This window comes from Hemicordylus capensis, chromosome 5 (assembly GCF_027244095.1).
Source record: "Hemicordylus capensis ecotype Gifberg chromosome 5, rHemCap1.1.pri, whole genome shotgun sequence".
In the NCBI taxonomy this organism is placed as follows: domain Eukaryota; kingdom Metazoa; phylum Chordata; class Lepidosauria; order Squamata; family Cordylidae; genus Hemicordylus; species Hemicordylus capensis.
This window is the reverse complement of record NC_069661.1, coordinates 255114546-255127236: the sequence shown is the minus strand read 5'-3', so window position 1 is coordinate 255127236 and position 12691 is coordinate 255114546. Positions and strand designations below refer to the sequence as shown.

The window sequence follows — 12691 nt, the reverse complement described above, 5'->3', positions numbered from 1 at the left end:
GCCGTATACTCCCCACCCACCCGCAAAGTCATAATCCTCCCATCAGCTGGACAAGAGACTCCACAGGATTCCAACGGACAATGTTATGAAAACTTAAAATGAGTTCAACATGCGCAGCACTGTCAAGTGTGACTGAGTGACTCACTGAAATGGTCAAGTAAAGTTCTCACCTTGCAAATCCCTGAGGCAGCTCTCCCAAGCCATAGAGAGGATACAGGTAGGGACTTTTGCCATATCTAGCCAGAGACTCGCTGTACAGTTTAATCCTGTTGATAGTTTCTTGGCAGGGTTGGTCTAAGTAGCTGAGGAAGAGGGAGAATACTCCGGTAAGCAAAGCAGGTGTGTTGGCTCTTCAGACACTATTCTCTACCGCTTGGTACATTTCCCCACTTCTAGAGCAACAATACCTTTCCCCTGTCCTTTAAGCATGCCCTCCGTCCACCCTCTGCCTAGGGCAATGTGCTCTCTTGCGCACTCTGGGACCTGAAGACCCCAGCCACGTGTTCCCAAGCTTCTCTCTGCAGTCCTGAGAGCTAGGAGGCAAGAGGCTGGTGCCCAGGGGAAACAGCCACAAAAGATTGACAAGGCAACACTGCAAGCATCCTGAACATATGCAGCCCTATCCAAAACCTGAAGCGAGTAACCAGGTAGCTGGTTTCCGTTAGCTACAAAGACCCAGGACAGGCTTGCCTTGATGTTCTCCGGTCAAGTTTTTTTTTATTTCCCCCAATCTCCGCACAAGGAGAGCAATTACTCACTCATCGGTCCGGTACAGTGCAAGGGCATGCCCCGTGAAATCTATAACATCCTGGCCCAGGTCAAACTTCTTGTACACATCGCGCATAGTGTTCTTCTTGGGATCGACGCCTTCAAAAGTGCGGGCATCATTCTCATCAAAGTTGGCAACATACACCAGGAATTTCCGGAAGCGCCGCTTCTCAAACAAGCCCATCAGACCTACAAAGCAGAGAGACTGTCAGAAGAGAGCAGGCATCTTTGAGAAACTGACTGGAAGCCAAGATGCCTGCTTCCAATCAGGTTATTCCAGATACAGACAAGGGGATTTCTGCATTAACCTGCAATCAAGTTGCCAAACTTGCAATCACAACACTAGATCAATTCAGAAGAACCTCTCCGCTGAGCCTGCCAGCTCACAAAGAGCTTCTCTGGACACAGTAGCCAGGGCAAACACTGGGCCAGCAGTGGCTAGTTAAGCATGGGGATAAGACAGCTTACTCAGGAGAGCCAAATAGTGTGAATAGAGGTCAACATGTGCCACGTGAGAACATTATTAACACACCAAGTACCGAGTCGATTACTCAAATCCCAGCGAGCGTTAAGTCTGTTGTAAACACTTTCAGAAAAGAGTCAGACAACTGTCAGAAACAGGTTCGAGTCTGAAACTTTACTAGCTCAATTTTCTGATCACTACTCTCCATCACTAAGGATTTTCACCTTTAACACACAGATTTGACCGATATGAGGCTTTGCCATCTATTAAGGTAAGGCCAAAGCTCAGCTACAGGCTAGAAATATTAATCCAAGTAATATTTTAGACTGACCTGTATTCCAAGTGGCAGAGGGAATGCCATGACCTTGACTTACCTGTCTCACATCAAGAGCTTTCCTATTAGAAAACCTTAGATGAACAATTTCTTCCACTAGTTTAAGGACAAGCCTTAAATCAGGGGTTTTCAAATTTGGGTGCCCAGATGCTGCTGTACGCCCATTATCCCCAGCCACAATGGCTCAAGGCCTGTTTGATAGCCACCCCTGAGCTATGGAACACTCCCTCCCAAGATGTAGGGGCTGACTTATGTTTGCCTTCAGGAGAACCTTGAAGACACATTTGTTTATCCAGGCATTTGATTGCTACCCAAGGCAATGACAGTCAAAGCACAGGTGGCTTTCGGGAAAGATTAGACAATAATAATAATAATAATAATAATAATAATAATAATAATAATATTAAGGTCATGAAAAGCATGCTATCAGTAACTGCACTGTGATAAGCTTGGAACTGCCCCATAAATTCATCCATTTCTGATGAGCCGTCCAGAGATGACAACGTCAAGGTACCATTTAGCACTGCATCCAACACCTGGTTAGAGTTTTCTGGCCAGATTCAGTACCTCTCCCTAGATATGCCTCTCTCAGCATATACCCGCAATCAGTGCAAGGAAGCTCTACAGCATTTTATACTCCACAATCCACATCTTTAAGCACACTGGGAGGGGGCCAACAGGAGTATACTGAGAGCACCATCTTACTTACTGGATGCCAGGGCTTCTGCCTCAGTTGAAGGAACTTTGTAAATCTTTCCTCCCTTGTAGACAAAGCTTCCTTCAATCACCTTGAAGTCCAAGTAGCGAGTAACTTCTGTGTACAGCAACATCTTGACCAGCTGGCCTGAAACCAAGACAAGCTCAACATGAGCCAGGACAGCCACAGAATCACTTGTAGGGGAAGTCTTTAGAGAACCAGTCTACACATTTACTGTGCAATAAGAGTAATGCTTGGAAAAGCCTCAAGTGTACAACGTCGACAGTACAACTTTATTATTCCAAATTTGATTTTTTTAAAGTTTAAGGATAGCAGAGGATTTCAAACCAACTGTAGTGCTATCAACTTATAGAGTAACAGTTGTTACTCAGCATGGCTTATTTATATAGAATCCAGCCTATCCAAGTACTCTATACTTGGCTTAGCTCAACCCTATTAGAGCCAACTAGAGAAGCCACCAGATGCAGGACATCAGTAGCCACTGTTATGTGCTCAGAACAGCGTTAGCTTCCGTAGCAGCCAAGCCTAACCTGGCATGGTTTGTACCCAGCAGTGCAGGTTTTAATTACAGTGTCTCAACTGAACCAAGAGGCTGCCTAGACTTTTGACCAGGATCAAGCCCCTTTGGCACTGGACGAGGCAAAGACACTTGGCAACAAAGCACCCCACATAAACAAACAACAATTGGAAGGTGGCTATTGCGCTTTTTTGGGGAAGAGATGGTAAAGCAGGGGTTCCTAACTTAGGGTCCATGTGGTACATCCAAGTGGTCTGTGAAATCTTTGCAGCACTGCATTTAATTTGCTTTTTGGTGAACCAGAAAAATGTTGTTGAAAATAGTTTTCTTTTGAGTACTCCCCCCACCCCCACCCCGATTCTTACGGAACCCTTTTGAAAGCTGTTTAAGTGGGGTGGAGGTCCATGGGTAATACCTTAGGATTGGGAGCGGGGGGGAGGTTGCAGGAGCAAAAAGATTAAAAGCTGCTGCTATAAAGGGAACCACCTTATCTGCAGGCTGCATGAGGAGGGGACCTGCCCATTCTCCTTTAAGGCACTGCACAAACACGCAAACTGTGACAGTGAGTCCTTAGCAGCCCTTCAGGTGAACTGGATCTCAGTATTAGTGCAAAGGTTAGAGGCCATCACAGAAGGCAGCCCACCCTGTTCACTCCACAAAGGGGTGCTGTTTGGATGGGTGCAGAACAATGCCTCCACAAGCAACATTCCCAGACATTTGGAGGAGTCAAGACACAGAAGGACAGTGCTATTTCTATTTCTGTCAGGAGCATCCCTACTCACCATTGGCCATAAGGAATTTAGGAATCAGGTCCACATTCCAATCTCTTCCTCGGCCCATAGACTCTGGTGGAGATCCTGGCAGGTTAAACCTTTTGTACAACTTTAAGAACAAGAAACAGTGTAAGTCTGCACACACTAGTTACAAGGTGGTCCTAAACAGTTTAAATCTAATTGCCCAAATTGCTTCCACAGTAAGTCTTCTTCACAATCCTAGAGAAAGACCAGGAAGTGTACTATATAGATAAGGAGGTGGCAGAAGCGGAGGGATCCTAAGCAGAGGGGTCCTCTGCAAACCAACCCTCTACTTCTAGATTCCAATGCAACATCAGGCATTCTGAAAGCGAGAGTTGATAGATCATATTTAAGCCTATGCAAATGCCACAGCTATTCAAATTAGCCACAGAATTTGAATTGTATGTGTACAGATTATCTTGCTTGCTGCTGGGGGAATAGTACTTTGACAGCTTAAAACAGAAAGCTGACATAATGATCTCTGGATTAGATTCGTCTTCCATCCATCCCACCACCCAGCCTTTCAAAAAACTGGAGAAAAACCTGTCCAATGACCTATAATTCGCAAATGCAGCTCACCAATTAGGCAGATTTTGCCAGTTAGGCAGATTTGCTCAGAGAAAAGCAGGTTCTCTGCTTCCCGAATAAGCCTTTCAGCAACCATAGTGCAGAATCACACACAGACTGACAGTCAATTACAACAGCTTGAGTAGCTTGGCATTCGCTATATCTGTTGGGGGACATGCGGAGGAGAGGCACTGTGATTCAAGAGTGTCACACACATCCTGCATGTAAACAAGAGGTAACTGAACAGAACACTTTTGTGGTTCTGAAACTTGGGCAGCATAAAAAACCCGGCCTTCAAGTGTGAAACGCAGAAGAAGAGTTACCAAGTGAATGAAGATCGAACCTAGATGCACTCCCAGATTCCCAATCCTAGAAAGCAAGGGGCAGAGTGCAGGGGCCGCACCAGCACTTAAACCTGTGCAAGCTCCTCCGCAGACTCCGCTCCCAGTTGCCTGAGACAAGGGCCCTGGCACTGCCACCTGGCCGCCACAGTAGTGCCCTACTGCGAGGGTGGCTCTGGCCAGCTCCCCTCTGAACTATGCCAGTGTCCAAAGCACTGCATGGCACAGCTGCACCATTAAACTCTGCGCAGAGGCAAGAACTTGGGGGGCTGACTTGATGCCTTGTTCAGCAGACCACAGGAATTAAGACTTGAGCCCTATCCTTCGTTTGGCTACAGCCCTCTGCACATTTGCTCAGTCCCACTACTTTAGGAACCTAGGAAGCTGCCATATTGGTCCATCTCGCTCAGTATTGTCTACACAGTCTGGCAGAGGCTTTTCCAAGGTTGCAGGCAGGAATCTCTCTCAGCCCTATCTTGGAGATGCTGCCAGGGAGGAAACTGGGAACCTCCTGCTCTTCCCAGAGCAGCTCCATCCCCTAAGGGGAATATCTTACAGTGCTCACTTATCAAGTCTCCCATTTATATGCAACCAGGGTGGACCCTACTTAGCTAAGGGGACAGGTCATACTTGCTATCACAAGACCAGCTCTCCTGTGGAAGAATGCAGTTTTTACTGGTATCAAGTCATACCAACTTAGGGGCCAGAAGAAAACTTTATTGTCAAACATCCCATAGGCAAGTTGGCTCTTGAGAGGCTTAACAGGGAACTGATTTTTGACATTACTTCCTGAAGCTGGCAAGACAAGAATTGTTCTGGGTCCCTGCTCCTGAAAAGATAGGTCTCTTCCAAGAATGGCATATCACCCAGTTAGAGAAAAATCAGCTTTTGGAATGACAGCCAAGCAGAAGCACAAGGAACTGCTTCAGCCTTTGCAAAGGCAATAGCCCAGGCCACTTTGCATGGTCAACCCCAACAAGTAGAAAGTACTGATAATTGGGAGAGTTTGGTTCAGGCCAAGGCCTTTCCCCAGCTCCACTATGAGGAGAACTAGAGCTCCGCCTGGCATGAAGCCTGTCAAGACAGGCCTGCCCCAATTGAGTGAAGTGTCCTCCACCACCTCCTGGCTAAAAGCTACAAGGGCAATCTCACAAGGGTGAAGTACTTGGCAGACAGTTTAGTAAATGAACATGTTTTAAGTTAGCTCTCATCTTTATAACCTCCAAAATCAAATTTTACGTTCTAAACTCCTAAAGGCAGAACCTTGCGTCTTTGCTGTTACTCTAAACGTGGCATACAGACCGATTCTGCAGAAACCCTCCTAGCAGAAATGCCCCCCACCCTATTTATAAGACTTGGGGTACTCACATCTTCCAGGGGTGTAATAGATGCACTTTCCCCTCCATAGTAAGCATTGCGATCCATGTGAAGGACCTTCTTTCCGTTCACTGACATAATCCCAGAGAGGATACATTCCTGCATATAAAAAGGAAAAGCAACATTAGACCAAGGAAGCCCCCCAGGTTGTACTCTACGTACATATGTGCAAGAGCTCAAAATGGGGGGCAGGAAAGTCACCTTGGGCTGGTTGGAGCTGAGCAGGTGGTGGCAGAAGAGGCAAATTGCCTCTCACATCAAGTGCATCTGCCAACTGTGATAAAGCCATGGACTTCAGAACACAAGCATGAAACAGGAAGGGAAATGCAAGATGTTACTCATTAACATTTCGTAACCTCTATCAGACCAGTATCCTGTAACAGGATTTCCCTATGAAAGGACATAAAGCCAATGGCAAAGACCAACAACTCTGAACTCCCGGATCTGCAAACAAAAGCCACAAGTAAATTAAAAGCCACAGAACAAGAACTAGGCCAGCCTGTGGCACAACACTGAATTTGTTCACTTGGGCGGGTCCTCTTCAGAGGCAGCCTGAATCATCTAACATCCCATGACAGAAGCTACTGCAACTGAATCTGGCATGCTATAACTATCCAGATCACCTGCCAAACTGGAAAAAGTTTTGTCTGGCACCAGACACCAAGTGGTAGAATGTACAGTTTCTGATGAAAAGATGCCATTAGGCAAAACGCTTCACCAGGACAGACATGCTGAAGTATTCTAGAACATATTCCAATATTTTGGAACATCAGCCGGCCAAGACTACATAGGGAGGGAGGGAGGATTCCAGGGGGACAGTTGTGTGGGTGGGCAAGCAAAGAGAAACAGCCACATGCCAAGTCATTTCTACTTCCTTTAGTAGTTGAAACCTGCAAGCTCAACTCTGGCTTCCCTCTGTCTCCACACTGAGCCTAAAGTAGGAAACTGTTGGGAAGAAAGTAAAGGCAGCTCTAAGCCAAACCTGCTTATGTTGCTGGAAGGAAAAACTCTTTATAAGCATCAGCTTCCCTAAGACTCAAATTATTCCAGGGGTGCTGCCTCAGCCTGCTCACCACAAGTGGAAGAAGACTCAGCGCAAATCTGACAGGTCGCAACAGAGCACATTTGAATATCTATGCTTTGGCAGTCCGAGTAGCAAAGAATTGGTTCTTTTCTGCCTGCATTGCTTCTGCAAATTCATGTCCAACGGAGTTGTCTAGAGGTGTGAGGGAGTTAGAATGTGCCGCTCCCCGTGAATTTGAAACCATCAGTCACTATAACGTTTTCAGTGACTTTTTTTGCAGATAAAATGTCTCATATTCAGGTTGAACAGTTACTGCAGAGTCTTTTGTGGAGGTGTCCAGAAACTCTTCTTATAGGATTAGAATGGATCACTTTCAGTCTGGCTCCTGAGGATGTGGACAAACTGCTTCAGACTGTGCATCTTATAACCTGTTCTTTTGACCCTTGCCCAACTTGGCTTATCATCATCAGAGAGGGTCTGGTAAATATTATAAATGCTTCTGAGGTAGGGCAGGATACCTCCTTGTCTGAAGAAAACTACATTATATGCCTCAGAGTTAGCCAATTACAGACTTGTTTTCAATCTTCCATGATTGGGCAATGTGAATGAGCGGATGGTAGCCTCTCAGCAGCTCTGGGCAGTTTTGGATGATACAAATTATCTAGACCCATTTGAAACTGGGTCTAGAGTAGGTCTCTAACTGGGTCTAGAGTGGCTTTCAAGTGGCCTATGGGGTTGAGACAGCCTTGGTCAGCCTGATGGATGATCTCTAATTGGCTATTGATGATGTGTGACCATCAACCATGGTATCCTTCTGGATCACCTGAGGAAGGTGGGATTGGGTGGCACTGTTTTATAGTGGTTCCATTCCTACCTCTCTCATAGATTCCAGATGGTGTCACTTGAAGACTGCTGCTATGAAAAGCAAGAACTAAAGTATGGAGTTCCACACGGCTCCATACTGTCTCCAATGCTCTTTATTATCTTCGTTAAACCACGGGCAGATAACAGGTGGTTTGGTGCAGGATGTTATCAATATGCCTACAACACCCAGATCTATTTCACCATATCAACCTCGTCAGGTAATGGCATTACTTCCCTAATGCCTGCTTGGAGGTGGTAATGGGCTGGATGAGAGATAACAGACTGCAGTTGAATCCAAATAAGATGGAGGTACTAACTGAGGGGTCAGGACTCAAGAGATGGTTTTGATATGCCTGTTCTGGATGGGGTTACACTCTCCTGAACCATCAGGTACACAGCTTGTGGGGGGGGAGGGGGGGCTCCTGGATCTAAAACTCTATCTTGTTTCTCAGATTGAGGCAGTGGCCAAGACCACTTTTTATCAGCTTTGGCTGATACACCAGCTATTTCCATTTCTGGAGGTAAGTGACCATAAAACAGTGCAGCATATGCCGATAAGCTCCAGGCTTGACTATTGTAGTGCACTTTATGAGGGGCTACCTTTGTACATAGTCCAGGAACTACAATTGTTACAAAATGCTGCAGCCAGACTGCTCTCTAGGATGTCTCAAAGGACCATATAACACTGATTTTAAAAGAACTGCACTGGCTGCCAATATGTTTCCGGGTGAAAAACAAAGTGCTTGTTATTTCCTATAAAGCCTTTAACAGCTTGGGCCCAGGGATTTAAGAGATTGCCTTCTTTGTCATGAACCCCATTCTCTATTGTGATCTTTTGGGGAAGTCTGGTTACAGTTGCCGCCAGCTTGTTTGGTGGCAACTTGGGAACAGGCCTCTTTTGTGGCTGCCCTGGGGCTTTGGGAATTGGAATATGCTCCCTGTTGAAATAAGAACATCTCCTTCTCCGTTTGCTTTTAGGAAGACCCTCAAGATGCACCTGTTTTCTCAGGATTTTAACTGAAATGAATTTCAGACAGTTTGTTTTTATTGTATTGTGCAAATTTTTACACGTTTTTACTGTTTTATATTTTTGAATTTTCCACATCGCCTAGAGATGTACATATCAGGCGGAATAAAAATATGATAAATAAGAAGTGTACTTGCAAGAGCCAGGAGACAGAAGAGCAACAGAAGGGCCACTTCTGTGGTTTGGCATCTTCACCTATCACCGTCCTCTGCCAAATTAACCTCTCGTGCCTTCTGCAGGGAATAGTCCGAGATCTGGACTGTTACCAACTGCCAGGGGCCGAAAGAGACTGCCCCTATAGTGTGAGCAAGCGAAAGTACAATTGGGAGCCAATTTGGCTGGAAAACCAGATATGAATATCTTGTCCATCAACCCAAAGCCCAGTTCCTTCCATTTACTTTGAGCACCTAATTTGAGGTGCAGAATAAAGAGTAACAGTTTACATCTTAATTTATTCCGCCCTCTGGACAACAGTTCTGATCTGAAGCTTTTTAGTGGACACAGAGTCCACATAGATTAACAACTTCACCTCATGCCAAGTGCTCCATGTGGCACACTTCAATCAGGCAGCACCATTCAATTATTTAACTGTGGGCAAGCAAACTCCTGCCCATGTATTCTTGGTTGGTTCAGTGCCCAGCTTCAGAAACCTGAAAGTCTAGATTTATTCAAGGATCATCTGCTCCAAACAAATGCTGCAGCTTAGTGTTAGGCTCTAAGTGGCAGAAGTTGAGACATTTTTCTGCTTTGTTCGGGAAGGCTACAGTCTGAACAGACATGCTGCAGATACGTTCACTGCAACATAGAATCGTGTCTACCGGGCAACAGATCAATTCCCAGAGCCCCACTCAACTGAAGGCCCAGAGCACTGCCTCCTTGGAAGCAATGCATTTAATTCATCACAAATATCTTCTGAACTAACTACAATGGAAGGCTGAAAGCTTCTCAGCCTAAATGGAGTGGAACTAGGTTTGGTGAAAATACAGCACAGGGGTTTCAGCCATTCCATAAGTAGTCGATTAGATCTTACCCACTTGTAGCTCTGTAGCACATTACAGAAAGCTTGTATTTTAGTCCTACTTGCCCAGTTAATTTTATCCAAGAAGATAAGGCATCCAATATCTCCAACAGTTAAGTCCAAATCAGAACAGAAAACTTGTTCACAAGAACATAGTGATATGAGTGAGGTTAACAGCAATTGCAGTTGCAAGCAAGGCAAATATAGCTGCCAGTATGTCTTGCTCAAAGGGTTTGCAAGTACTCCTGGCATCTTTTGATGGAGAAGACAATGTCCATGCTTCATTAACTTGAAAGATCTGAACCAGTGACGTGTCTAGGACAGCTTTACAGAGAAAGTGTTTGATGCCCTAGTTCTGGAAGAGCTTCATTTAGACAGAGACCATTAAATAATACTTGGAAGATCTGGCCTTTTGGCTAGCCACTTCCTGTTAACATTTTTCTAGGCAAGTAGTTTATTTGCAACAAAGATATGTATGGGTAGAAGAACTGGAAAATTGTTCCTTGAACCAATCTGCAACATTGGATTAATGTTTTACTACAAATACAGATTCTTCCATTATATATTGTTGCACTGGTAGGTAACCTGCCTTCCCTCCCCACACATCGATGGGAAGATAACTAGCTTTTCTGCCTTAGTAGTAGTTTGTAATGGCACAAAAAGCCAGCAAGTCATTATTATGCTACACAGAACTTCTGTTCACTTAGAACAGGAGATATTTTAGATACACACAGGAGGCATCACTCCAAAAACCTGCTGTAGTTAACCACAAACCGAAGAGCAACTGGGCAATACAACCCCAGCATTTACATGTTGAACAAGTCTGGCATTGTACCCCAAAAGGCAGAGAGCTCAAGAGCAAATAACTGAAAGTGTGATCCAAAGCTCAGCTGCTTTGCAACACATCACAATCTGACTTATTTACCCAAGCCCTCCCCCACCCCCAATGGGGCAGCAGCAGGTTAGCTGTTCTTGGGAAGTGTTGCTAAAGCCTCAAGAGACCACAATGTTTTCCTCAAAACTGAAACAAAAGCAGATGGCATCACTGAATCCTTTATTCCAAGGTTCTTGTTTTCTTTAATGTGGGAGGAGCCACAATGTGAGACAATCTTATTTGTAGCTTGGCCTGCCTTTCCTCGTCCCCACCCGTGACATACTAGTAAAAGTAAAGTGTGCCACTGAGTTGGTTTTGACTCCTGGCAACCACAGAGCCCTGTGGTTGTCTTCTCCTATATCCCTGCTGCCCGATATAGCCATAAGGCGCACTTCAAAAAGAGCTATTAATACTCTAGGGCAGGGTTTCTTAACCTTGGGCCCACAGATGGTGGACTACAACTCCCATCACCCCCAGACATGGCCTTTGTGGCTGAGGATGATGGGAGTTGTAGTCCAACAACATCTGGGGGCCCAAGGTTAAGAAACCCTGCTCTAGATCAGTGTTTCTCAACCTTTTTGGAGTCAAGGACCGCTAAATTCTTCGTGCAGAGTTTCAAGGACCGCTACATTCTTCATGCGCAGTTTCCCGGACCGGCAGTTAGTAAAGGGGTTTCAAATCTATCTATCTATCTATCTATCAGACTTCTATACTGCCCAAAACTTGCATCTCTGGGCAGTTTACAATTAAAATAATATAAGCATTAAAATAATTAAATTTGGAATCTTTTGCAAACATGGAATATTAGGGGTTCTCAACCTTGGGTCCCTCAGTTAAACTCCCATAACCCCCAACCACAATGGCATTTGGCCATTATGGCTGGGGATTATGGGAGTAGAAGTCCACCAACGTCTGGATACCCAAGGTTGAGAACCCCTGAATCTAAATGCCTGGGTGAACAAATTTGTCTCCAGTATGTCTTCAGTATGTGTGGGGTGGGGGTGGAGGTGCTTGTGATTACTCAATGGAGAGGGGATGTTGGGCCATTAGAAAAATTCAAAAGCTACATGGGGGCAATGAAAACAACGCACAAGCAAGCTTTTGAATCCCCCAAAATGCTTCATCAGGCTGGATGTCAAGCAAAGCAAAAAGGAGGTGAGGAGAGGAGAGCAGGGCAAGCTCAGTAGAGCCGGAAATCTACAGTTTAACCCTCTCATGATGGAGGTGGAGTTTTAGCAGGAGTTGTGTAGTCGCAGGGCAGGATCCAGACAACGTTAGTCACGACCACCCACTGAAATTAATTTAGTCATCTCTCATTTGTGTCAATGCTGCTTGGTCATGATCACCTGACTTGATCTGGATCCTGCTCTTAGATGTGCACTTTGTGAGGTGGACCTAATGAAACCCGTGCAGCTCCTCCAAAACTCGTTAAATTTGTTACATGGCAGGTGCTGGGAATGGGGTTTTTTTTAATGGTGAAAGAAAATGTGAAGAAGAGCGGTGGAGACCTGGCATTAAAAGAAAGGGGGTGATTCTGAGATGGCGGAGGGTGTGGGGCGTTGTAGTGGTAGATGCCTCATTTTCCTCGCTGGGGAGACGAGGCACTGTTCAGGGTGGGTGAGGCAATGGTGCACCGGACTGCACTCGGAAGGTCGCCTGGGTCCAAGAGCTGCCGCCACTGTGCTTGCGCACCAGAGTGTAGCAAGTGTTCCCCATCCTCTCTCACAATGTGCACTTCTGTGCCCCCCTCCCAACTCCCCTGCGGGAGCCAATCACACCAGCCTGCCTTTGGGGCCACGCAGCTCACGTGGTCCCACATGCTGCCCGCGCATACCTGCGAGGTGAGCCAAGGCGGCCCTCCTCCCTCCCTCCTCTGCTTAGCCCTCACCGCGGCATGATCCCGGCCAGAGATTGTCCCCCGCACCCGGCGAGGTAATAAAGGGGACCGCCGTCCTCCACCGGCGGTGCAGACCAGGGGGTTACAGGGGGCAGAGGGACCACAACA

General features: G+C 46.0%; 1 protein-coding gene across 1 annotated transcript in view; it reads right to left on the bottom strand.

The window, feature by feature from the left end:
* Positions 1–12691, bottom strand: part of GDI2 (GDP dissociation inhibitor 2) — a 33181-nt gene that overhangs the window by 7217 nt on the left and 13273 nt on the right. Inside the window, exons 2-6 of the mRNA XM_053255084.1 lie at positions 5871–5978; positions 3583–3682; positions 2275–2409; positions 759–957; positions 171–302 (exon numbers count right to left, since the gene is read on the bottom strand). Coding sequence (XP_053111059.1) covers positions 171–302; positions 759–957; positions 2275–2409; positions 3583–3682; positions 5871–5978 — 674 coding nt within the window. The remainder of the gene's footprint in view (positions 1–170; positions 303–758; positions 958–2274; positions 2410–3582; positions 3683–5870; positions 5979–12691) is intronic.